The sequence below is a fragment of the Thunnus maccoyii genome, chromosome 10 (genome assembly GCF_910596095.1).
Source record: "Thunnus maccoyii chromosome 10, fThuMac1.1, whole genome shotgun sequence".
Classification (NCBI taxonomy): Eukaryota; Metazoa; Chordata; class Actinopteri; order Scombriformes; family Scombridae; genus Thunnus; species Thunnus maccoyii.
Genome location: NC_056542.1, coordinates 30,722,112 through 30,750,015, shown reverse-complemented (window position 1 = coordinate 30,750,015; position 27,904 = coordinate 30,722,112). Strand labels below are relative to the sequence as shown.

General features: G+C 40.1%; 1 protein-coding gene across 2 annotated transcripts; it reads right to left on the bottom strand.

Annotated features, from left to right (window-relative positions):
* Positions 1-4: 4 nt before the first annotated feature.
* enpp2 (ectonucleotide pyrophosphatase/phosphodiesterase 2) lies at positions 5-27,893 on the bottom strand. 2 transcript variants are annotated; one of them, XM_042424763.1, is made up of 25 exons: positions 27,789-27,893; positions 26,916-27,021; positions 22,046-22,201; positions 20,539-20,664; positions 19,306-19,366; positions 18,953-19,050; positions 18,727-18,806; positions 18,419-18,538; positions 17,772-17,827; positions 15,153-15,218; positions 13,816-13,888; positions 13,434-13,542; positions 13,164-13,289; positions 12,663-12,694; positions 12,381-12,508; positions 8,846-8,921; positions 8,598-8,685; positions 8,236-8,405; positions 4,838-4,973; positions 4,510-4,649; positions 3,783-3,918; positions 2,980-3,057; positions 2,668-2,800; positions 2,330-2,483; positions 5-1,593 (listed from the first exon to the last, which is right to left on the bottom strand). In XM_042424763.1, the coding sequence occupies exons 1-25, from the start codon at positions 27,804-27,806 to the stop codon at positions 1,423-1,425; spliced, it is 2,637 nt and encodes an 878-aa protein (XP_042280697.1). In that variant the 5' UTR covers positions 27,807-27,893; the 3' UTR covers positions 5-1,422. The 2 variants fall into 2 exon arrangements, with proteins under 2 accessions (XP_042280697.1, XP_042280698.1); XM_042424764.1 differs by having other exon boundaries at positions 4,838-4,883.
* Between the last annotated feature and the right edge of the window lie 11 nt (positions 27,894-27,904).

Here is a 27,904-nt window from a genome sequence, read left to right as displayed (position 1 = left end):
CTTCTAAATTTCTATTGTGTTTAATCCACAGCTGAAAGACTGAAAAGCAGTCGGACTAACTTCCTGTGCACCACACTTCATTTAGTAAAAACTGGTTTATTGTGATGACATTTACATAAAGCATAAATAAGTCTCACAGGTGGTACATGTTTTAGGTAAAACACTAATGAATCATCATCATTGACATTATTGTTATTGTGCACAGAACAAAAAGTCAACATCACAACACACACACACACACACACACACACACACTCTAACACAAAAAAAAAATGTCCTGAATTCAACACACACATACACACACACACACACACACACACACACACACAAAACAACATTGCATTATCATTCCATGTCAAAAAATAAAGGCAATATCTTCTTCAGTCACTGAACATAATGTGAAACAGTTCAATGCAGACATACTGAGTAAACTTTATGTCAAACAGATTAATGTTATACAGGAAACAAAATATGAGCTCATTGCTCTGGTTTTATAATCCAGCCTTAATACTTAAAAAAAAGTGATGGTCTGATTCTGTTGACAGCTCTGTAGTGCAATTTAAGATTTTTTTTTAAAAAACATAATATTTTTTACACATATGGAATATTGTTTTCTAGAAAATAAGTTTAATTTGTATGTGCTATACATTTTCTTTAAAGAAAAAAACACAAATATGTTTCTTGGTTAACAAGAGTTCATCTGCAGTATGTGGACCTGACTTTCAAATCGTAAGACTAGTTATTTGAGTTTACATTGTGCTACCCTGATGCATTTTCCTAAATAAAGTTGTGTTTAATTAAATTGCCTCCAACAGCCTGACAAATAGAAAACCCGGTGCTGGATAATATTCAAGCAAAGGTTTTGGCAACAGTTCAGATAAAATCTGACATGTATCAAAGGGAACTGCAGATACCTGACAGGGCAGATGAAGATTAACCTCAATGGCTGCTCTGATATTTACACAGTATGACACAAAATGACTGCTATAGATTTCATTTGAGCTCTTGATACAACATTCCTTGCATACTGAAAATGTCAAATAAGCTGTGTTTCAGAATTCCAGCATAACATCTAGCTCTGTTGTTCTTGATCTTTCAGTTTAATGTCATTTCACTGAATCTGAGTGCAAAACATGAAACACAGCAGAGGACATGTTTTGCTTTACTGCTAAACTGATTAAAGTACAGAGGCCAGTACCACAGCTAGCAGCTCAGTGGTGTTAAAAACTGTATCTTCACAGATGAAAGGAACGATTTAAACCAAATGCTCAGTGAAAGGGCCACGACATGGCTGCATCCAGCCAGAGCTACAGCTGGTGTAGGTCAGTGTAATAGAGATGATTACATCTCTTCCTGGTACCACATGCATCCACCACGGTTGAATAAGATATCGGACATTGAAGTAAACAGAACCAGTGGAGATCAGATCTCACTCTCATAGGTGTGCATGTAGGTTTTGAGTGAGAGGATTTCAGCGTAGCTCCGAGTGGTTCTGCGGTACAGGTCCAGGCCTGTCAGGATCTCCACATCTCTGACCCGAGCTGTGTGCATCTTCATCAGGTCCTCCACCCAGCGAGACTCCTCCTCTGAGCTCTGCAGGGAGGCAGCGAGGAGCACAAAGACATTTGAGTGGGACTCTGAAAGCCTCCGTTGCTCATAACCCTAAAGAGGCTTGGCTTTAAAGGAATAGTTCAGTGTGGTCACATTGTCACAAGACTGAGAAGATCAGTATCAATCTCGTGATTGTGCACTAAGTATGGAACTGGAGTCAGGATGTGGTTAGCTTAGCTTAGCAGACTGGCAGCAGGGGGAAACGGCTAGCCTGGCTCTGCCCAAAGTGAAAAATACACCAACTAACTAATTTAACATGTTGTATCATGTTTGTACAGTTTGTAGTTTTAGGTACAGTTAGGTGCTGGAACTATTTCTTGTCGAACAACAGCCATGTGCGGTGACTATACCTAACTTCACAGGGTCTATTCACAATCAGGTTTGGTACCATCGTGCCTGTACAGAAACATGTACCAAAACCTGTGCTCATAAACTGTATCTTGCAATTCACGCTACAGCTGGAGACGCTGCACAGAAGTGCTGGGCAGATGTATAAACTGTTGCTTGCTCATTTTTCAGGCAAATTATAATTTTAAGTAAGTAAGTCTCTTCTGGACCTGCAGTTGTCTTAATTTTTATATTCTGATGGCACAAACAGTTTTTTTTTTTCCATTTGTGAGTGAGTTATCTAAGAGGCCATATGTAGATATTACACTATACTCAGAAAATAAGTGCTATTAAAATGTGATCATGCATTTAAAGATATGCTGTTCCTTACATTGCAGGTCTCGTCGTTGCTGGATCTGTGCGGCAGGATGAAGGCAGCACTGCTGAGTGGGCCGCCACACGAGTCTGCAGCCTGTGTGAAGTCTAAGCAGCTGGTCAGGACCACAAAGTAGTGTGTGGGGATGGGTATCATCCCACTTACATACCTGCAATCAAAAAAGAAAACTCGACTTAACTTGTTTTATTTATAACAAAGGGACACACTTTTCCTTTTAGCCCACGAAATGAGAAATCTATTTGTGTCTTTTTTGTTCTGAGTGAATCCTGCACTGCCTTAAACAAGTAAGAAGTATCGAGGCAAAATTAGAAGTGAAGTATGAATGTTCTTACTCTTTTATCTTGTCAGCTGAGTCCCTGACACCATCGTAGTCATAGTCAAATATGGGTCCAATGAGCACGTTCACCCCGTTTCTCTCTGTGGCATATTTCTTTACCAGCACTCTCTGGAAGTAAGTCCATATTCCTGAGAGAGAAAGGTAGAAGAGTGTGGAAACGAAGAGACAATCAGTGAGAGGTGTAAGGATGAAGAGAAACAAGGGAATATATTTGGCTTCATCACTGTGCAGGAGAAATACAGTCAAAATCATGAGATACAAGGTCTTAGCAGGTTTCCACTTACATCACCCCAGAATAAAGACTTACTCTTGAAGGCAGGATACATGGGGACGGTGTTGGTGATGAGTACAGCATCATATTTTTTGTCTATGCCTGAGGATAATTCTGTTAATAAAGAAAAAGCATATGATTAAAATATGTATTATTAAAATATATTTACAGTGCAGTAATGTTCTCAGATCAAAAATTATGCTTTAAAGGACGGGTTCACAATTTTTCAAGTGTGTTTTAAAACAACAGTCAGGTGCTAAAATGAACATTGAAACATGTTTTTCTTGCTGTAATCATACTGACCATTAGAAGATCCCCTCATAATGCACTTACAATGTATGTGATGGGGGACAAAATCCACAGTCCTCCTTCTGTGCAAAAATGTATTTAAAAGTTTTTCTGAAGCTAATAGGAAGCTTCAGCGTCCAAATGAGTCAAATCTAGTAAATATCTTTCAACGTTACAGTCTTTTTAGAGCCAAAGTTCCTCTTTTTGTTACTATACTTCCACCACAGCTCAACAGGGGAACACTGACTGAGGAAACATAAAGAGGGAATTTGATGCTAACAAGACTGTAAATCTGTCAGATATCCACTTGATATGAATAACTCAGACTGATGAAGCCTCATATAAGCTTCACATCAACTTTTAAATGCATTTTTGCACAAAATGACTGTATGGACACACTGTGGATTTTGGCTCCCATCACTTACATTGAAAGCACATTTGGGGTAGACATCAAATATTTCTATTTTTACCTCAGTGGAACTGAGCAGTAAATGTGGCTGTAACTGACGATTCACTGGCCAAACTGTGTTTCAGTTGTGTTAGTTACTTACGTGGTGGGTACAAGAAGCCATAAGTGATCTGCTTGTCTGCTCTGTAGTTGGTACAAGACTGGCTGTAGGCTGGAGGGACTCTGGCATCAGGTCGCACACAATTAGACAGGGCTTCAGGCAGAGGAGACACATCTACCTGTAGGACCATACACACACACATACACACACAAAGGACATAAAATGTATTGACATTACACAGTGTTTGGCTGCATGAAAGACAAGAGCTGTAGCTACATGGAGGTGATGTTATGTGTGAAGTCTGTATTGCAGTTTTAATTTACCAATGGCAGAGCTCAATCTAAGACACAATGCTGGATAAATATAATCTTCCTCATACTTATAACTGGATCCACCCTAGGGAGGGTGTTTAACTCTACTTTTAGCAGCAGACGGAGCTTGAAGCACAGAAAGTGCAGGAAGTGTAGCCTGTTTAACTCCCAACCATATTTCACTTACACTGTCCGCTACTACATTAAGGGTCCAGCACAACTTTGAGCATTTCACTGACGAGAGAGTTGTATTCCTGCTAGTATGTCTTCAAAAATCCTCTATCCATGAGTAAGGGGACACAGTGTTTAAAAGAGTAGTCTCTGGCATATCTACTGTTGAGTGAGTTATCTCTGACTGAAACTAAACTAATGTTGGTGTATAAGATCGACATTTTTTCATCCTGTCCTCTGAATGAGAAACATTTGTTGACTGTTGACAGTTAAAAGATGTACAGTACCTGTCTGCTGACAGTGTATGATGTCCAGAGAGGCATAGAGAGAGCCTCGCTGTAGCCACTGATGTAGTCACTGTGATGGAGGATGGAGTATTTGGTTCGGTAGAGTACAGCAGGTCGACCATACGGCAGGTTCCTGCTGTCTGAGAGAGGAACAGTACAGGGACGCAGCACAGGAGAGGCAGGTATGTAATGAAGCACTACTCTTTAAACTGCTGAAATGAATGAACAACATGTGAAAACCAGAAGCCATTACACATGCATGATCCATTACCGCATGCATAGGATCATGATCATTTCAAGATCATTCATAGCATCAGGACAGACTGACCATCAATAGCTTGCCTCAGTCGCTGGTTTAGCTCCTCCACTTTGTTCTGTAAGAGACAGAGCCAGAGTGACTCCAGGTTATAGCCTCGTACAAGGGTCACTTTCAAACCTCTCTGGCCCCTACTTTTTACACGCAACTGCAAAAAGATCGGAGATTGAAACAATCTCTTGCCAGAGATCTACATGGGAATCACAAACACAGTATAGGTGAAGTGAAACACTGCAGAGCAGGGCCGGGTCTAATTCACTCCCAATCCCAGCAATTCAGGAAGTAGACCTCCACAAATACTACACTGAGAAGGTAGTCAACTGTGAACGGTAAACCTCAATGAAAAGCTTTTTGGTTAGGTCATTTTGTTCCAGTGAATTGACTGAAGTGAAGGTGAATTGACCCCAGCTCTGCAGCAGAAACAAGGCAACAAGGTTATTTCAGCTTTTAAAGAAGCTGAATAGAAGACACAACAGAGCAATCAGGTATTTCAATACACTTTTACATGTCAAACAGGCTCATTCACACACATACAGACAGACACAAATCATCAAATAATCATGGATGATAGGCCCATGCAGATGATTCTTTTTACAAGACTGCTGTGTAAAAAGACACGTTTAAAAGCAAAACATAAGAGTTAAGAAAAATTCCCAACAAAGACAACATCTGTATTTAAAAACCCCTTCCGTCACTGCTGCTAAAAGTCACCTCACAGGGCAGAGAGCTGCTACAGACACACTCTGCTCTACAGATCAAGACCAACTAATCCCAGTATTCCCATCTGATGAAAACATTAGTTTGATCTGTTATGGTAACTGAATGCTGCTGGGAACAATGGGAAGCTGCCAGTTGACAGCGACCTGTGCTTAAATCATTAATTTTCTTTTTCTTTCTTTTTGTGTTATGACTGTGGGGTTTGAAATAAAGTAGTACTAAAATGTGAGTGGACTGGCCCACTACATTTTCTAAAGAAAAATAAACATAAATACATAAATATAATAAATAGCAGTCACTTTATGGTGAGAGGATCTGTACTGACCAAAATGGCCCAAAATGTTATCAGCATTATTAAGATGATTTCTATAAAAATAATGCATTAGAGATTCAGTCAAGGCAAATCTCACCTCAAAATGGAAACAATGGAGCTTCTTCAACCAAGATTTACTTAGCAGACACAATATCAGCAAACGTTCAAGTATCTAGACTGCATGAGGAGCATGTGAATTATTTTCCTTTCTCATTTGAACAGAAAACATTTTTCAGCTCTCATCTCACAGCAGTTCAGGATCAGTGTTACCATGAACTCCTGAGTCAACTGTTAAGTTTTTGTTCCTGCACATCAGGCTTGTACACAATTCATTATTCTTAGACACATTTAAAAATAGAATAACAAAAATTATGATGACTAAGGAGCAGCCAGTGATGATGGATGACAGGTTTGAGAAGTGGCCGGTGTAAAATATCATGTTTAGCAACCAATAAAGTCAATAAGTCACATGAGCAATAAGCTAAATCAAATGATCCTCATGTTTCATCTCATTCTAATCTCATCTCCATCCAAGGATTGACTCAGCAAGGAGTCAATACGCTGAATGCAGAGATGTTGTTGTAAAAGTGCTCCTTATAGCCCCCTTTATCTGTAATATGAATGTATTACTAAATACAGATGGTGGTAATACCAACACTGCAAGGACACAGAGAGACTGAGCAGTGCTGCTTTTCAGGGGATGTTGAGTGGTCTCACAGTGAAACCAAATCCACCAATGTGACAAGGCCAAACACAGTCAAGAGAAGGTGAATGATTGGTCTGTGGCCAGCAACACAGCCAGGTTAGTCATACTTTGCTGAGCTTTGTAAGGGTCTAATTTGGCTCCAGGGAGGTGTCATATAGTTCTTATTTGACTGTAATTACAGAAGAGGGAGCTGTAACATAAGGTGCAACCCAGGAGGTAATGATCTACAGGAAACAGTTTGAGAACATGCTGACTGGCACTTTTACCAGCATTTATGTCAGGAGTATTTGATCATTTATACAAACTGTAAGCTAATGAACGCTAGATGACAGTAGCATTTGTAGTAACCAAACCTTATTGCAGCAAAATTGCCATGCAGCATTGAGTCAAAAAGTTGTCCAAGCATCATTATCATCACATTAAAGGATTACATTATCGTTTTTGGAGATTGGCTTGTTGACCAACTTACCTAAAAGTGATGCAAACATGAAATTATACCAAAAGTATCCATGTACCACAGTTAGCTCTGGTGCTCCATGCCAACTATTTATACTATACTATGTTTAGGGAAACTTTTATCGCATTGTTCTCACTAAGAGAGCTGACTTTTTAGTGACTGAAACTGGTTTTCATTATATGGTCTGTACATTTATACTGCTAATACAGTGAAATATTTACTGCTCTACAAAGTTAATGTTGTCAGGTGTGTTGTGATTTTTACTGTTCACTCATGGCCCACCTTTCTTGTGGAAACAGGGAAATCACTCCCTGGCACTGAGTTATTCTCTAGCACTAACATCAGGCCAAAGAACACTGCTTCTCTCCTCCTTCTGCTCCTGTGGGCATCATCTTTCTCTATAAATCTTACCAATGTCATATGTTAAAGTTTCAACTTGAAGGGATAATTCTGGTTTACTGCAATTTTAATACTATTTTTGATATTTTGCCAATTGTGTCTATCAGTTCTGATAACATTGTACCTACCAAAGTAAATGCTGAGCTCTATGAACACAGAGACATTGCGATGAAAAGGTTGAACCAAAAAGTCAGTCTGTAAACTGATGGATGTTCACAACAGACAGTTTGGTTAATTTTTTGTACGTATATTTGGGCATGTTTATGCCTTCATTATCACTAATAGTAGAGAGATGACAGGAATGCACCATTTCTTGTGCTGTCAGACTTCTTTTTAGCAATGTCACAGCATTACTAGATCTCAGCAGCTACTTATGTGATTCCAATATTATCAAAATCAATAGAACCAATGGTCAAACCTTTGGAAATTAGATCCAAGTCATAAGAAACTGGAATCATCCCTCTGGCGTATAACATTCATCACATTTCATATTTCACATAACTACTCATTTCTTAGCTTTACAGCTGCTACAATGACTAAGTTTTGATTACTAAATAATTACTTATTACCTCACATAGTGAATTACAGACACATTTTAAATGAATATACCCGCTATCACCCAACCCATTTATAGTAAAGTGTTAGCACGGAGCACCACTGAAAGTGATGAAGATCAGGATGATTTTGGTTTCACTGTTGTCATCAGTAACATAAGTGAGCTGACTGACAAGCCAATCTCCTAAAAACTAGTATTCCTTTCAGCTGTCTACTGTACAGGAAGCTGCGCCCAGGTCTGCCACTGAGTCATCATGGCTGACCTTGTCGTCACAGCTGCAGCCCAGGTCGTCTGTTCCTGTGGGAACAAGACTGGAAGCTGTTGGCCTGGAAACCTCCTCTGGCATGGTGGGTCTGTAGGGGGGGCTTCTCAGCAGGTGGTTCAGACTACCACGGGTTCCGTTATTGGGGGCTGGTTTCAGACCCAGAAGATCTGAGAGCGACAGAAATCACTTTCACGTAAGTTAAAAGAATTAGTGCAAGTGGTCGCACAAAAAACACCACTTATGTTGTGACTAGTCAACTCACATATTCATTACATTCATTACAACATATTCTGGCTTCAAGCTTTCAAGAAATTCATACTTCATGTTGATTAGAATTAGAAACACAGAATATGTCTTACCACACATAACATTATAAAGCTCAATGTTCTCAAAGGCTGGAACTTTAGTCTTGAATTTAAATGTAGGTCCATAACCCAAGAATAAAGTCTGAAAATGAAAGGCGATGGCACATGTCACATGATTTGTCACAATATTTAACAAAATATCATTGTATCAGCTTTAAGTCTTAATACTCCAAAGGGGACAGTCCCCCTTGAAAACTGAGATGAAGTAGTGAATAAGAATCATTAAAGATTAGAGAGAGTACCTGCATGCTGTTGATCTTATTGTCATATCCATGGTCACCTGAGAAGCCACAGTGCCTCTTCCCTTCAGGGACTTTCCTGTGATGAAGGATGGATCAGAATTAGTTTGACGCACTTTATGGTTAGCTCTGCTTTCTATATGTAAGCTTGTCACACTAGTGTTTGGTCATCCCAGCAGTAAACTAGCTTTTAAGTATCTCCACTGATATGTAACAGCGTCCCCTTCTTTAAAGCTTTTACATTTGCTTGTTAGAAACACTTGGTGTCTTTTTTAACACTTTCCTGTAAAAAAATGTGCAGCACTTCTAACAGCAGCAACAATGGATTTATTTGGAAGTAATAATAGCAACATTTAACAGGGTGTGTGCAGTAGGTGGTACTCATAGACAGTCAAAAATAATCAGCAGAATATCTTAAGTAAAAACAGCAATTCTGTGGTAACAGTGGCCAATACACATGCAGAAACTGGGATAATGTTGAAGTAAACAGGTGTGAGAGGAGTTTTGCGTGAGACAGCAGCATTTATTTCAATAAGCAGCTTGCCTGCAGGCTATGAGATCTACCTGGGAATATACAGATCCAAAAGCCAGAGGGATGAAAAATTGATCAAATAATTTCTCACTAAGTATGAAATCCTTTCTTATGTGTGATATATACAAGCCAACTGATCTGATTGAGGCACTTCTGGGATACAGATTATGTATCTGTCTTTTGAGGATATACAATATGTCTACCAAATTTCAAAACAATCAAGCTAATTATCATGAATTTAGAGCATCTTGAATCTCTTCATCCAATCTGCCAAAGATTTAAAGTGCAAAACTAAAATGTCTCTTAAGGACATTCATATTTCCTCTCCCATTCTGGAAGTTGCCCACCTGATGATCTTTAGGCTGTTCAGATGTAACATACAGCAGAAGAATATGACAAAGAAAGGTTTTTGGAAAATCCAATGTGGTAGACTATTTGTGAGGTCAAATCCATCAGAAAGTTTCATTATCAGTTATGGAAAATGTAAAAATTTGTCCAGCAAAATGCAGCACGTCCTGGGTTGTTATTTCCCTTCTCTCTAGTCAACTTGGTTCGTCTGGTGCCAGGAATACTAACAAATGTGGAAAGTTTCAGATGTTTTTGAGTATGGCAACACAGTGAAAAGTGAGGTTAATATGACAGTAAAAGAAGAAGAATGAGAAGAGAGAGAAAAAGAAAATACAAAAAAGGCCAGAGGCCGTTTCTTATTCTCTTAAAGACATGAGCTCTTGGAATGTGCCACAAAGGAGTTACTGGTTTATTACATTAACATAAGGTTTAGAAAAAAACAGTATTACTTCACAGATCTGCCAAACTAAGCAGCCCCATGACAAATGGCAATCTTTTTCTGCTCCTCATAATTCTGATTAAAAAGATTCGGATTATTCTCAACATCTGTTTTATTCTTCTGTTTGTAGTTGTGTATTGCTTCTTGTCATGAGTGGAATAACAGAGCAGGTGGACCCAAATGCAGAGACTGCAGGCCAAGCAGGGCTGAAAAAAACTTCTTTATTCTGAGACTGAGCAGGCAAAAACAAAAGCTGGCTTAGCTGAGCAAAACAGAGCACAGGACAAGACTAAACCCAACACACTGAACAGCAAACTGAACTGAACAGCGGATCCAACAAAACTGAACTGAAAACCAGAACTAAAATAAAAACTGAACTAACAAGGCAACAACAAGGAACAGGTGGCAAAAGACAAAGGCAGGCTGGGAGCTGATAGGTTGAGGGAAACACAGGGAGGCTGATACAGGGCAGGTGTGACGGTAACAGCAGGCTGGGGAAAACACTGAGAGCAGGGCAGGGCTAACAAGCTTGATGCAGGGCAGGTGTGGAGGGAAAATGGATTGGGGAGGAGCGCAGGAACACAGGAGGGAAACAGAGCAACAGGAAACCAAAACCCAGAACCCATTAAACTGTCCAAGAATAAACATGAATATAAACCAAAGTACACAACCCCATAAGCTAACTAATAATGCAAGACAGTCCTTTAAACCTACAACCCAAATCATAAATGAGCAAAACCACATGACCAAAAGGACTGGACAACCAAAAGAACAAAAACACAAAGAGTCCAACAACCATGAGTCCATGACACTTCCGCTTTTGTGGTCCTGGAAATTTAGAATTACATCAACTAAACTGACAGTGTCCTAAAAGCTTGATTAAACTATTACAGGACTATTATACATATGTTTTCAGGGGTTAAACTGTGGTATTACATGACGTTGAACTGCAGTATTTTGTCAGTATTCACCTACTTCAGCTCTCAGCTCAGGACAACCACCGCTTCACACACTTCAAGCCACGGTCCTCTAATTGAAAAACAGCCACTTTTTATTAAGTGTCCATTAAAACACTACTTCCAGTTATACACCTTAATATGTGTGTGTGTGTACATACGGATGTGCGTGTCTAGGGGGTGAAGCCACAAGCATGTTAAAAATGTAAATGACTAGCTTTCGGGGAAATGAGACAAACTCAGTGTTTCATTTGGTGAGAACATTTAGTTGGTTTGGGATTTACTCAGACATTGACTAATGTATATGTGCCTGTGTGTGTGTGTGTGTGTGTGTGTGTGTGTGTGTGTGTGTGTGTGTGTGTGTGTGTGTGTGTGTATGAGAGAGAGAGAGAGAGAGAAGAGAGAGAGAGAGAGCGCTCCAACACTCCACTCACAGCACCGGTGCCAACGATTAGCCCGTCTGTCTATCGGAGCTGCACAGAAACCTCAAAGATCTCTTTCATTTAGAGATCTGCATGTGTGTGTGTGTGTGTGTGTGTGTGTGTGTGTGTGTGTGTGTGCGTGTACTTGTGAGACAGAATGTAGCTCTCCCACGGTTCACCAACCAAAACAGCATGACAGCTCCATGCAAGGAGGCTGTTGCTGACATGAACATGTACACACACACACACACACACACACACAAACACACACACACACACAAACACACACACACTGTAGTGGTTTGTTTTCACTTTCGGTCTTGATGACTTCATGTTTACTTTGTCACTGAATCACTGCAGTGAGACTTTTCACTGCTCTACATCAAACACCTGTCAGAGTGCATTTTAGCATATCATTAATGTTTCACCAGCTTCACTTTATGAACAAGATGTGGCTTTTTTACATGAGTGTAGCTCGGGACAACAAATCTTAAAACCTGTCAGCGCTACACGTGTTAATGATGCGTTGATAGCCCATGTTGACATAAAATATGTTTTTAAGTGAAGCAAGATGTGCAATAAAATGTGAATGTGAGATTGTGCATCTTGAACTAGAAGCATGTATTACTGTGGTTTATATGCAGGCATCAATAATCAGGACCTTGCATGCTCTCTGTGACAGCTCTCTGCACATTTACACTGTACCTACATCGGCATATTAATGTTGTATAAGGTTTTACTACTGTCTAGTTTACCATATATTAAATATATTACAGGAAGTGCAAATATACAGTACATATGTTGTAAATTTGCTCTTCTTTTTGTAGTGATGGCACTGTACCTGGCAACATGCCACTTCCTCTCCACCAGCAGATGAATCTCTTCAATGCGTCGGTTGTTAGCGTAGTGCAGTCTCTTAGGCAGGTGCTGCTTTAGGTACGGCTTAAAGTGCTGCTCTGATTTCTTACACTGGAAAAAAGAAAAAGCGCTGGTATTTTGAGCTGAGAGGCACAATTTACAGATGACAGCTATCTTGGCTCCACAATAGTACAATTTTCTTGTTATTAAATCTCCATGAGTTCTTTTTAAGTTGTCATATTTTTCATGCAAAGTTAGTACTTACAGTTAGATTTGCAACAACAGCCTTGGGGTCATCTGAAAAAAGAACAATGGTGAAAATTGTTGTGAAGCAGTTGCCATGTCTTGCCAAGTACATCAAACATATTTGCAGCAAAACAACATATTGTTCTGTATTTTAACACTTTACGCTCAGAAAAACCTGATAAAACTTCAATTTTTGTACCATTGAGAAGTAGGTTAGTAGGACAAATGAGTGTAGACACTGAACAAAATGTTTTTACAGGAACAAGACAAAACAAGGTTAAGTTGGACCATGGCTTTGGTCTGACACAGTACATTTAGAACAATGTTTCCACTGGTAGCTTCTGAAGGTATTGTACACTTTGCCAATGATCAGATCTCCAGCTACAAATAATTATGATTAGTGTCATGTTCACTGGTGAAGGTCAAACAGACCAAAAGCCCAGAGTACAGTGAAACAGTCTGTATGAAAAAGAGGGAAGATAAACAAAAAAATACTTGTATGTGCAAAAGAGTCACTGACATTTAGGGTTGCTGGGGTATCTGGAGCGTATTCTGCCTAGAGACCCAGGGATGAGGATGATGTCATCAACGTTGTTTATGTAGTTACTGAGGAACTCAGTGCGATCACAGTGAGCCTCTTCCATACCTGAGAACACACAAGAAGATGAGTGTGAGTGTGTGTGATTGGCTGGTTCCTACACTTCTCTATCTATTCCTCCAAATACCAACCCGATAAAAAAAGATGATTTGATACCACAGTGTGTGTTTGTGCTGGTGTGTGTGTCCGTACCGTGATCGCCCACCATGATAATGTTGACACAGCGGTGCAGTTTCATCTGCTTAAGCCCGTTCATCAGTTGGCCGAAGATTCTGTCGATCACCCTCAGAGGATTATTCAACTGTAACACACAGACATCATCCACTGACTGTGTGTTTGGTGTCGTTATGATACAAACTACACACAGGGAGAAACTATAGGGGGTGTGTAAGTGTGTCTTTGTGTCTGGTTTGTGTGCTTTACCATGTGTATCCATGCATACCCACACACACACACACACACACACACACACACACACCACACACACACACACAGACACACACACACACACACACACACACACACACACACACACACACACACACACACACACACACAGATACACAGTACTCACCTCAGCACTCATGGGCCCCATTTTGTGTCCATATGTGTCTGGTTGTTCAGAGTGCATGGCGTAAACATAGGGCCTGGAACAAGATGCAAGTCAAATTGGAGATAGGTTTGTAGTAGTTGTGGCGACAGTAATAATCACTAATAATAACTTTAATTACACATCAATTTTCTAAAAACATGTTTCAAAGTGAAAAGACTAAGAGTGCATCATGGGGTGTAGAGGAATCCAGTGCAAGGATGCTGCAACAGGGATGATATGGTTTATTTCCTGGCACCTGTGAGACCTGGCAGCTGCATTATGGATCAGCTGAGTGGTAGGTCAACAATACAGGTACTAGTGATAATTAGAGTAGCTGCAGCACTACTGTAACTGGTAAAGGTAGTAGTAAGAATAGCAACAGCAGTTGTAGTGCTAATAGTAGGAGTATCCTAGTAGAACCTTGTGCCTCTCATCTATTATCAACACATAAATAGTGTCATCGAGCTAAGAATATGTTCTGACAAAAAAAGTAAATTCCTGGTGAAAAGTATAGACAGTTATTTAACAATGCTTGCTGCTGATTGGAAGGTATTTTTCATAATCAAAATAACATTTTAATTTGTGTTGCACCAAAGCAAAATGAAAAGGTTTAATCAGCAGGGTGGGGGTTATTCATCAACATTTTAAACTTAATAATGCATTTGTAGTTTTCTAGCATTGTGCTACACAAACAAGGAGATATGCATCCCGTGGCCTCCATCTGTGTTTGTTTAGATTAGGAAATAGAGTCACAACTTGGGAACATTTTTTGAGGATTCTGGTAATAACAGATGCTCAGCTCTGTGACTCTGGATGTAATTTAATGATGTGATGATAATACAAGAGAGGCACAAACTAAAGCTAGGATAAATAGTAGTGGTGTAGTAGTCTGGTAGTGGTAGCAGTGGTAGTTTAGCAGTAGCAGGGTGACAGCAGATACAGTAGTGGTGATACAAGTATTTATAGCAGTACGATTAGAAGTCTATTCTGGCAGCAGATCTTTGTTGCATGTCCTTCCCTGACTCTCTCTCCCCTAGTTTCCTGTCATATCTCAATTGTGTCTGTCCAATTAAGGCATACAATCCCCAATATATATATATTAAAAAAAGAATGATGTCAACCAGTTAGAAAATGTATAACCTAATGAATGAATATGAATATGTATTTTCATTTTGAACATTCCACTGTGGTACAAGATCATATTTTTTCCCTCTCTAGCTAAGCTGTGGTTGCAAATGTTGACAAAGAAAATAAATGAAGAGAACAGGAATATGAAAGACAAATGTGAAGCAGATAGAAAAATGAAAAACTGAATTCACCTCTCCCCTTCTGGGAGGTGGAGCCACTGCAGCATGGTCAGTATCCGCCTCTCCAGTGGGATAGCTCTAGAAAACACAAACACACACACACACACAATGAAAGGCCATGTTGGTGGATGCTTGAAAGAAACCATAGGTGCTCCCATACACACTAAATATATTTTAGAGTGACAACAAAGGCTTAAACATGGCGTTACAGTAATAGACTGTGATTCTGATAGCCTGCTGCCCTCGTGAACGATTTAACTCCAAACTGATCCTTTAACTCTCAAAGAGCCTCATAAAGTGGAGAGTATAGGCTAGAACAAAAGCCCTCTCGCTGTTTAAAGTGTCTGAAAGTCAAAGGCTGCCTGTGTAGTGATGAGCCCACCAACCAGGCTGCTGGCTGTCATACAGTCCACAGCTGTCAACGATCAAGCCCAGGACCGAGGCCCTGAACGGGGTATGATGTATGAGGCAGTGGGGGGTGGCATGGAGGAACAAGAAGGTGTGGTTACACCGCGGTAACACTTGACAGCAGGCTTCTCTCCACGTCTGCTCTCTTTCTTTCTGTACTTTTGTCTATGTTCACACTTTCAACAGCATTTTACCTCCTCCCACTGTTTTATACACTCTCCCTTTCTTTCTTCTTCTCTTTTTTTTCTCTCTGGTTGTGATTAGGGGAGGGGGACCTCCCAGAAAGCTGAACCTAACACAGACCTTCAACCAGCAAGTCATTTAGCAACAAACCCCTGGTCCCCATTACCATGCCAATCCCCACAGTTATACCATAACATTAAACTATGTGATGTGATATGTTGTATAAAAAGGTTTTCTCAGCCACACAGACATCCATCCTCTGCCTCCCTGTCATATAGGCACTCCTGTCTCTCTCCTTATTCTCTCTGTCTTTCTTACACACCTCTGTCAGTTCCAAGTGCAAGAAAAGCAATGTAAACCATACTTTGGCCCCCATGATTCTATAGAGTGGCACATCTGCGACCTCAGTTCACAGAGGAATCCTGCAAAGTGTAAACAGGCCCATTTGCACAAATTGCTGTAAAAACAGCCCAACGCCATCCCTCCACTGAGATCTGCCTCGTGCTCCATCAAAGCCCGCTCTGTGCTGATAAATGTGGGCTCCTTTGTGTTTGACAGTCTATAGGTTTGGGGCAGCAGTAGGAACATGAGCGGGCATGTTCTGCTGATTTTCACCATCCAAATCATTTACAATCCCTGAATAATTTACAGAGGAAATGCATGGGCAGTGGTCTTTAGGATACACATTCACACCAAGCGTGTTTGTTTAAACTTTGGAGCGTTTACTCTTTAGTTCAGTTTGTTTGGACAGGTGAGGACAATGCCATATGAGCTCAGGTGGCACTACATCAGGTTTCAGCCCTCTTTCAAATAGCGTGGAGCGCAAGTCATGTGCAAGACACTAAATCCATATTAGCTCTTCTCATTTAGACATTTTGATGTGTCACAGCAGGAAAAGCACAGGTGTGGGGCAGTGGTTACCTTGCAAGGCAGCTGGATTTGCAAGATCATGACATCATGAGATCATGTGAGAATCCACCTTGAATCGCTTGTGTCCGTACCGATTCGTGCGGACCAATCGGCATCGTAAATCCAGCTGCCTCGCAAGGTAAGATGATGATAGATGGTGATAGACAGATGGTTCATCCAATCACCTGCCAAGTATTTTTTGGAAGTGCCTGCCTTTTTCCAAACACTTCCCAAGGACGACTTCTCAGATGGTTCTGTCTGCAAACCATCTGGCGCATCAGTTAGAGCAGTGGTGGCCAAGTTAGAGAAGTGAGCTTGTGAGCAGAAGGTTGCGGGTGCAATCCCCAAACAAGCATGATGAATGTGAGTGAAGAAAGTGAAACCACAGTACTTGCCTCTCCCTCATTACACCACTGAGGAGCCCTTGAGCAAGGCACTTAACCCTAACTGCTCCAGTAAAGCTGCTCAGTAACCAGCAGATCGGTCTGTGGTTGTACTGGGCAGTTTCCAGGTGTGATTGTGTGAAACAGTGTGAATGTGATCAGGGCTTCTGCAAAAGAGAAGCTGCCTCTCAGTGAAACTTTCCTGAAGAAATAAAGGTTAAAAAACTTCAATGATAAAATGAATGATTCATTAAATTTAGCTGCATCCGTTTCTGGGTCCTGATATCGTGCATGCTGGCTCTTAAATAGAATTAAGTCATTGTAGATGTTATTAGTAACACATGTGCTTTTCCCACTACGTCAAGTTAAAACATCAGATGTATCCTCACACCTGAGCTTTGCACAGGGCAGTAAGTGAAGAAACGATTTACTTATGAGGACCTATAAAATATCCATTTTTTCAATTGAAAAAATGACTTTCAACTGTTGGCAAGCATCACAACAACATATGCAGGTTTTGGCAACCACTTATACTGGAAATGTATGTTTGAAACTCATTCATAAACTCCTTTAAATCGTGCACATTAATGGCAAATTAGGTTTTGTCAAAATGAGGAGACAAGCATGATAAAGGTGCAAGTTATCTCACACTAACAGAAAGCCATGATACTCATGATCACAGAAATTTGAGGTTTTGTGTGTGTGAGTGTGTGTGTGTGTGTGTGTGTGTGTGTGTGTGCAGACTTACACAGGCCAGAAGAAGGTGGCAGCCTTCACTCCCTGTTTGAGCGCTGTGATCCAGATCTAGGAGACAAACAGTACAGTCTTGTTATTTTATCAGTCTGACATAGTTTATTAGGATACTGTTGTAGCTGTTGTTACCCTGGACACAAACAACAACACCAGTGTGAGGAAACCAAGGTCATGGTGAACAGTGCACTACAGCTGTTCCTCCAAATAATACAAAACTGAGACTGGTCATCAACTATTTTCAAAGACTTCTGCAACAGGACACTGGAAAAAACCTTGTTAAGTCTGGAATGTATCTTGACTCAGTACCAGCTTTCATTAATCAACATCTGACCTTATTTAACAGATGATAAAGCCTAACAGACTTGGTTTGTTGGATCTTCTGCCATTTCTACTGCAGTTGGCTTCAAAAAAAAGTGAACAACCCTTCTGCCTTCGTTAGCCTTCTGTGACATGACAGATGAATTAAAAAAAAACACTGATCTTCAAAGCCACATGCAAAAGTTACCATTCATCAAAGCAAAAGGAGAAACAAAAGGAATCCTTGTGTTAATAACACAATCAGATCGCTGATGATCTACAGATGGTGAAAAGAAAAGACTACATGATGATGACAGATGAGATAAAAGATAAAATGGTCCTTACTGGCTGTCCTCCCCACCAGCGGTGATTGAGTTTCTCTCGGCTTCTCAGGGTGAAGGTGGCATCAAACACCGGGTCATACATGGAGTTACCAACAATACCATGAGACTCTGGATAGAGACCCTGAGGAACAGTCACACCGAGATTATGCTCAGTACAATAAGAGTTGTCATCTGTTTATTCCTCAGCTTTAGCTATAGTTAGTTAGCCTCAGCCATCATTTGAGCTTCACACTAATGTTAGCATACTAATTGCAATCTAATCTTTATCATATCATCATATAATCCTGATCATATGCTGCTGGGCCATACCGTAGCCAGTGAGTAGAGGTTGGGGAAGGTTTTGGAAGGGTAAACAGGCCTCATATATGGAGCATGGGTCCCACATGTCCCTGAAAAGGAAAACAAAGCAAAGTAAACTCGATTAGCACTGAAACTCCCACACATTCCCGCATTGAATCAGTAATTAATTGTGATCCACAAATCACCAAATCAACATAGTCTTCCCCTTGCCAGGGAAATCCCATCCAGGCCTTACTGAGTTTCTCGATGTTGGGTATGACAGTGTTTCCTCTCTTTACGTAAGAAGCTCGAAATCCATCCACTGACAGTATGATGAGTGGTGGACGCACGAACCTGCACACACAGCATAAGAGGGTGAAAAGATGCCACTTGGTCAGCTTTGTTCAATCCTTAGCAGATAATTCAGATATGTGGCAAAAACAGTTTTAAAGAGGAGACAAACAGTATGTTACTGAAATTAGAAAAAAAAAAGAGAGAAAGTTTGAGTGTGAAAGTTCCTTTTTGACCATGGGAACATAAGGCACAAGAAAAAGATCTGGTCATATCACTATTACTTTATTCTCCTTTACTACTCAGGTGTAAACATACCCAGCAGGGCATTCAGCAGTCTTGATCTCCTCACACTCATCCTGCAACCATGAAGTGTCTCCTGAAAGAACACGATCAGAGGAGGGAGTGAGAGGAATTTCATACATTTAAATTGATTGTTATACTGTTTTTTTTCCATCACTGAAAGTGATGAATTGAAGATATACTATAAGATATATGAGCAGGCTGCTGTCTGTGTTTGACTGACAGCTGAGCCAGTGGGTGCACAGAGACTCCATGTAAACAAACTTGGGCTATTAACTGTGGCAAGCCAACGACTGAGCGAAGACACAGGACCCAACTATTAGCATCTAAATTAACCAATGTTGCTATTTGAGGGTAAGTAAGCTGTTCAAAGTGACAGCTGACTAGCTATCTAGCATGCAAATGGACATTAGCAGTGCACTTTTGCACTTTTTTTCTGGTGGATGTTTGTTTGCTTTTAGATAAGAAGACATTTGCTCAAAAATGAATATATTAATATTTAATTTAAATATAATAATAATTTAAATAATTTAAAAAATAAAAGAAATACATTAGTTGCATGGACATGAATACAGTTCACAGCCTGTTTTGTGTCCATGTCTGCTGTCTGGTTGTTGCCAATGACAACATGGTGTTAGTTGTTGCTTCATGCAAACACACTTTAAATTCAATGTTTAAACTGTTTGTTTAAAGCTCCCCGTCTGTTCACACACCATCCCACATGCTGTTGTTTTCTGTCTGTGTAGACAAAAAAATTCTTCACATACAGCCAATTAAAATAGTCACTGTCGTACGCACAGCTGGTTGGTATTTAAGAGACAAATATGAAACAAATTTGGTACATGTCGTTTAAAGAGTTGGACACTTTTCCACAACATTTTAGATGAGCAACAGATGAATGAAGAGAAAATAGAAAGATTAAAGTTGATTAGACAAAATCTTTCCTTGAAAAAGTGACTGAGCTGTCTATCTGTGGATTGGGTTGCTTCTTTTACAACTGCACAAGAGACAATTTCTATATATTATAAGGATCCCAGTTAGCTAGTGCTGTAGGAGTTGGCTTGTTTTAAAGGGGTGGGTTATTTAACTGGCAAATCATAAAATGTATTCTCAACCACAAACAACACTGAACATGTCTAAACAATATGGACCTACCAGTCTATACCTTGTTAACCTCTGGAATACATAAGATGCAGTCAAACTGGGTCAGCAGGCCTTTCTATCGTATGTATAAATAATGTTGCAAACCTTTACACAGTGTCTTGTAGTTGGTGCAACAGTCTCCTTTTGCCAGACAGTCATCAGAGCAGTGGCAGGCATGCTGTTCATTCCGAGTCTCCCCACAGCGATCTTTACTGCATTCATAGCCCCCCTCTGTATGAAGGAAGAACAAAAGAGGAATTTAAAGAATAAAAAATTGTCACATAAGAACCAACAGAAAATGAAACTGTAGACTCCAAAACACAAATGATATATGCACAACTAATCTGACAGATTACTGCTGAAACCACATGCACTGGGAAATGAAAGCTAATATATTAATGTAACAGTGGTTTGGCTGCATATTTTACAGCCGAGCACCCGAGACAAACACTGACAAGGTTGCAAGATGAGAACACCAGACGAGAGTTGTGGCTTAAAGTAGGATTTGACACTGTCAGGGTAAAAACTGAAGAGAGCAACGATAAAAACAAATATATCATCGTTTTCAGGTACACAGTAGCAACGGCAGTGGTAAACCAAAGACCACCAAGCCGAAGGAGAGAACATAAAATCAGACCACCAACACTGGAAATAGCAGGGGGGGAAAGTTGACAGACCAACAGAGGAGAGAGGAGAGGAGAGGGGAGAGGAGAGGAGAGGAGGGGAGAGAGGAGAGGAGAGGGGAGGGGAGCGGAGGGGAGCGGAGAGGAGAGGAGGGGAGAGGAGAGGAGGGGAGAGGAGGGGGGAGAGGAGAGGAGAGGAGAGGAGAGGAGAGGAGGGTTATAATTGGCTCAGCAATCTTGATATTTGTATGTCTTGATTAAAAGGCCTTACAAAGAAATCATCCTAATGAGAACAATAACTTTTCCTCAAGAGCTGCCTTTTGAGCAAACCAGAACAAACATTCTTTCATTGAACATTTTTAAGATATTTTAGTCATTTTCTATAAAAAAAACAGAACAGAATCACAAATTTAGATCCAAAATAATCAAGCACAACCTGTCCTTTTTCTTTCAGAGCAACCAAACTTGCATATAAAAAAGCATATAAAAGTCATAAGAAGACTGATTTTCCATTTTTTTCAGTGCCTGATGTATATTAAATACCGGGTGTCACAGGATTTCCTCCGGCTTAATGACAAAATACTCAGTGTTTTATTTGGCCTCTCCGACCTGACTTGTCCCCATCAAGAGCAACCTTGAATTCCTTTCCTCTGTTATAAAACATACTACCAAGAATCTGGGAGTAATTTTTGATCTGAATTTTTCTTTGGAAAAACAAACCACAGAATGTCAATTCTTGATTTTCTCTATTTAAGGAGTATCTCTAAAGTTAAACACTGCCTTATGAGGGATTCAAATGAAATCTTTTAAATAAATTTATATGGTATTAAATCACAATAATATATTTTAACATTATTAATAATTAACACCAAGAGAGTGACTGGTGTTTCTAATGTCTGTGTTGAGCTGCACTCTTTAGGATAAAAGTACTAAACACAGAGGAAGGAAAAAAAACAAAGTCAAGACAAGTGGTGAGGATGATCCAGTACCTGTCCTGAGGCAGAGCTGGTCAAAGTCTGAGCAGCAGCTGTTGTAGGTCTTACACAGGTTGTCACAGCGACAGTTTGGTGGCTCCAACTCAACCAGCTCAAAACACCTGTTCCTGCAGGAGCCAGAGGTCGGCACGTACTGAGACGTAGAGCGAGCTGGGGACGAACAAAACACACATCCAATGAGCTTTTAGAAAAATACACTTTTACGTTTTCGTTTTCCTGCTGCGGCCACTTTGCCATGTCTGAAACCATTTCTGTGGAAACTGCTTTCGTGGATCACCTGCTCCCAAGTCTGAAACAGTTCCCCGTTTGAGTCAGTGCAGTTGTCTGTCAGTAATACTGTGTTGTCACACAGATACCACAAGATCCAACAATAGTAAATCCAGCTTTGTTTGCATACAGTGCTCCCTCACAGCTGTTAATAGATAGAAGTTGTATCTCAGTTTGATTCATGAGCAGAAAAGAGTCCATTACAAACAGTAAATGCTTTATTCCAAAGGACGAGCATATAACATTGTATAACAATGTTGTGTTAATTTAATGAGGATCTGAGACAAAAACTATCTTCCCTAAATACATTTTAATCTGTGGCCTTTGTCAGTGTACTGAGGTAAAAGTTATACATCTAATATTTAACAGGACAGCACAGCAGGGTTAAAGGCACTGTCTACATTGATGGTGTGCTGGAGGTGTGCCTGATCCATGGTTTTATTAAAGTGTATAGTAGTGCCCAAAAATGTCACTGTTGATGAACTCAACACCTTTCACATTTTAGTTTCAGCACATTAATAGTGAACTGGGAGGAGGTTTTGGCTTTAGTCCAGTGAGTGCAATATTACAATCAGAGAAAGAATCTTTTAAGTTACTGTATGTGGCCACAAAACCTAAAGAAAGGCTGCACTGTTCACACTTCTTCCAAGGAAATTAAAAGCACCAACTTATACTGACCGACAGTCATAAATACAGTGTATTGGTAACATACACTACTTTGAAAAAAAAAAAAAAAGAAATGTGGTGGGCAAGCTAAAAAAGACAGCAAGTGGATGTATAACTTTACAGGGTCATTTAATAATAATTAATGATAACTATGCCAAACTCAACACTTAAAATCTTCTCCTGGGATCCAAACTGTGGAAATTCTATCTTACTCTGGGGACACTCAGGTTCTCTATAACACAATAATTCTCTTGTCTAGGACCCAGAAGACACTGGCCATTTTTGGATCCCCGACCCACAGTGTGAGAACCCCCCCCCCCGACTTAACTGAAGACATCCTGGAGATCTGAGAGTGAGACAGAGTCAACTTATTGCCACATTGCTAACAATACACTCCTTGTCTGCCTGCTCGTGAAAAAACAAGCTTCCTCAGAGAAGACTAGAGGATGCCAACAGGAGTTTTTGTGTGTTCCTGTGTGGACATATAAGCATGTGTGTGTTTTTGCAAGGACACTTACATGTGCATATGTGCTCTATATGAAGGAACTGAGGTGTTACCTTTAAATTATTTATGCAGCTCAGCTTGTTGGCAGAGTGGTGTAGACTCAGAGTATGGTACAGCATCAATACCATCTTTGCTATAAGACTCCTGCTTTGTTGCAGTCACTGTGGATGCAAGTCAAAAATTTTGTGTGTCCTTTTGTCTCAGCCTACTAGAGCACATAGAAGGTCCTCTCAGCCCCATGAGCTGGAATTCTAACTTTAGCTCTGCTAATGAAACTCTTCTCTTGACAACTTTCCAGTGTTTCCTGGATGTTTCCAGGGAGGTTACGCCAAAAAAGGGGCTGAATGTGGCACTTCAAACCCAAGAAGGTTAAACAAGGAATTATACTTGATGTCATTTTTGTGAAGTTCAGTAAATTCAATTTGCTCTGAAAATTGTATTTTTAGAATAATGAGAATTTCAGTTTAAAGGGGGATGTGTTGGGGACTGTAGTGTGACTGGCCAGCTCAGCAGCTCTTACAATTTGTTACAGAAAGAATATTTTTAGTGCCTTTTATTTGGAAAATACCTAAAAATGTGGCTTTGCAAATGGTTTATGAGGAGGGAAATGCATTCAACATGTTAGACTTCAAGACTGCGCACAGTAACCTTAACCTTTGTTTGGTCACAAGAAAACTCCACCTCCTCCTCCTCCACAATATTCATTGTGGGACATTTCATAACATTTCATATGCTTGGTGAAAATACAGACCTGCATGTTTTCAACATGTTTTGTTTGTGTATTTATTTTAATTCACTGAAGAATAAAATAGATTTGTTTTGCTGAACTGTTTATAGAACTGTTTATTTTAGGTTTGCATGCAAGGGAAGATTAGTGAGGGCTGACAGAGTTACAGCTGAAGAAAACACTCATTTGGTCACTTGTTGCTCAGCACAGCACTTCTGTTTGACCATCACCTATTTTTGTTTGTGAGAAACAAATCTGTTATATTCAAATAGGCAAAAACCATGGAATTAACAAGGTAAATCTTTCATTTGAACAATTTAAAATATTTATCTGTGTCACTCATCTGTTAAGTTTATTAAACTTTATTTCAGCACCATGCGCTGTTCAGATCGGCTGGTGCAGAACGAGGCACACTGCAGCAGTGTCCTGCCTCTCTCACGAGCATGCATTGATTATTAATAGATGCTATGAGGTCATATTTATTGGGATTTATATGAGCCTTGTATTTATGTTTTTATTTACAGTAGATTTGTGAAAAAGCATGTAAAAGTTTTAATGAGTTGTGTGACATGTTTAATTTTTATGAACTTTCCTGTGTCACAAAAGGTGAGACAATAAGAGGTATAAAATGCCACATTTTCTTACATATTCACATGCACACTATGCACAAATGCATTTTTGTAGATTTTTCTTTTGCAAAAATGCAGCAAAATACACAGCAACCGAATTCCAGAAGAGATTGCTGCTGTAGTCTGCAGCTATGACTGTCTGTGCCACAGAGTAAAACTCCTTGAGATGCAAAAGTACCTTCTTGTACCGACAGGGTTTGAAAACGTGGAGCAGAAAATGAGCTCCAATGCTCTTTTAATATTGACTCAAGGTAGAGAAATACAAACACACTCTCTCTCCTCAAAAAAACACACATACACCGGCTGCCCAATCACAACCTTGCAAGGTCACAGTGATCCGTTGTAACACCCCCCCACCACCACCACCACATACTCTCTGGTCACTCATTTCATATGCGCTGGCAGACACTTCATATAGAAAGTAACCCAGCAAATAAACGGAGGTAGAGAAATTCCTCTGGAGCTGCAGTTGCTGGTGTGGAAACTCAGCTCTCATCTAATTGCATGTTGTTCATGTTTAGAGGAGCGATCCTGGAGACAGCCGGGGGTGGACGTGTGTCACCTCGGTTGACGTCGGGGTGACTGATTGCACTTGAAGCTAACATAAGGTTCAAGATTTACTCTGCTCTAAAAAAAAACCTCTCAAAAGTTGTTTTCTGCGTGTGTTTTGGACTTGGAGTGTAGCTTTAGGCATGTCCCATGCACACTTGGCCAAGATACATTAACGTGTGTCCAACATACACTTCACGTTGCCTGTGCTGAGCCACTTTGGCAAGTGTAAGTGTGTGATTTTTTTCACGAGTGTAGTTTACTGAACACGTGTGTTGTTATTGTGTGTCAAAGACAGTTCTGAAAAGCTTTCACATAAGCCTGATGTACCTTAACACATTTGTATTGTTCTCATTCATTTTACAGCAGACATCCACACTGTACTTGTACTGTGGTGATGTAGGCTTCCAAGTTTAAGTATCAGTTAATATAAAACCTTTAGTACATAAATGTCGGAAAATAGCCAAAAACACCCATCAGGATTTCCGAGAGGACGTCTTCAAATGTCTTGTCTTGTGTGACCAACAATCCAAAAGCCAAAGATATTCAATAAACAAAGATATAAAACAGAGGAATGCTGCTAATCCTCTCATGTGAGAATCTGAAAAAAAGAGAATGTTTGGCAATTTTTCTGGATAAATGACTAAATGAGAATTAATTGATCATCAACATTTCTGTTGATTAATTTTCTGTTTATTGACCCATCGGTGTATCATTTCAGCACCAGTGTGATGTAATGATTATTGATCTACTTTTAGACTGGACTACAGTTCAACATACTAAATGTTATGGTTAGGCACTTTATTTTCTCTTTAACACAGCATGACACAGCCACAGGTCAGCAAGTTAAACAATCTATAAACCAGTGGTTCCCAAGCTGGCGGTCAGGAACCCACAATAGGTCCCAAGATGGATTTCATGGGTCGCAAGATGATTTACAGGGTGGAAAAGAGGGAAAAAGAATGTTTTTTTTAAATGTTTTTTTTTTTTTTTTTTTAGACTTTTTAAGGATCTAGAAATTATTAAAAAGTAACAGTCTGTGAAGGAGAAATGACTGCACATGCAACCTGTGACGAGGAATTGCAGGTACACATTTATATGTATTAAGGGGACATGAGTAACACACTGTATATCACATAATGTAATGATTAGTTAACCCTAGATTGATGGAAATGCTACTTTTGCTGAAATTATATCACACTAATGGAAAAAACAGATTCCCAGGTGACCCTTCAACACCTGACTCAGTGACTACTTGCTTTATTTGACAGAGGTCAAAGTCTAGGTCATCTGATCAGTCATTTCAATAAGACACTTTACTGATCCGCGTGGGGAACTTTTCTCTTGCCTGTGATCCACATAGAGGTCAGAGTTCAAGGTCAGTTATAGCCCCTCTGAAGATGGTGGGAGATTCTGTGTCTTTTTCAAGGCTACCTCAGTTGTGTGGATGCTTGCCGGCTCAGGGTCAAGCGGTTCAAACATGCTCTCTGAGTTTCCCAGTAATGAGAACAGTGTACTCACACTCCGTCCTGGCTGAAGCTCCGTCCTCTCCTGAGCGTTTGGGTCGGTCGTAGACAAACCCCAAACACACGTCAGTGCCGCACAGGACTGACAGAACCCATACAAGCTGAAGAAATAATAACATATGTGACATTAGAATAGCAATTACATAACTGCTGCATAGCCTAATCAAAGGTCATGTGGTTATTCTCCATTAGAGAATCAACACTGTGGCAGAAAAACAACACCTACGTATCAGACTTCATCTTTCCAGAACATTTTCATTGCTCTTATGCACAGACTATCATGGTCTTTGTGGCTATTTAAAAGATATATAACAAAAGTATTCTAGCTGATTTAATTTCATTAGCACCTGTCTTAGCAGACTGAAAAATGATTATTGTTGCAAAATGCCACAGCCACAGGGGCTTGAGCCTTCTGCTCCAAAATAAATTCTAAAATGGATACTTTGGCATGTTTGCTCAGCATTTAAGCCATTTATTTGTAGCAATAGTTCTTCCTTCTTTATTGGAATCGTTCTATCACAGGTAATGCTGACTGCGTTTTCTTGACGACCTGTCAAGACTACATTGGGGGTAGTTCAAAGTGAATGGGGACCACCCGCATCCGCATAACAATCGCCTTTGATAGTTTGGCGAGTCGTTCGCCACTTGGAAATGACAAACGAAACTGCAATTGTTTTGCAAATGCTTAGCAGCAGGAAGGAAAGAATGAAGAGGGGGTATTCAGCAAAAAAGCTAAGAACATGACGAAAATAGTCTTTTCGGCCACAGCGAATAATGCAAACTATCAAAATACACGATAACATGCGTAATTGTGCACGAAATTACGCACGGCAGTATCCACACTTGTATGCACGAGCTCTTACCGTACCAGTTTCTGCAGCAACATGTTCCTCTGTCGGGCTGAGCGTGGTCCCGTGCTGTAGGTCGGAGAGTGAGTGATGCTGACTCAGAAACTGAAGGACCACCGGAGAGGAGGGCCGTTGA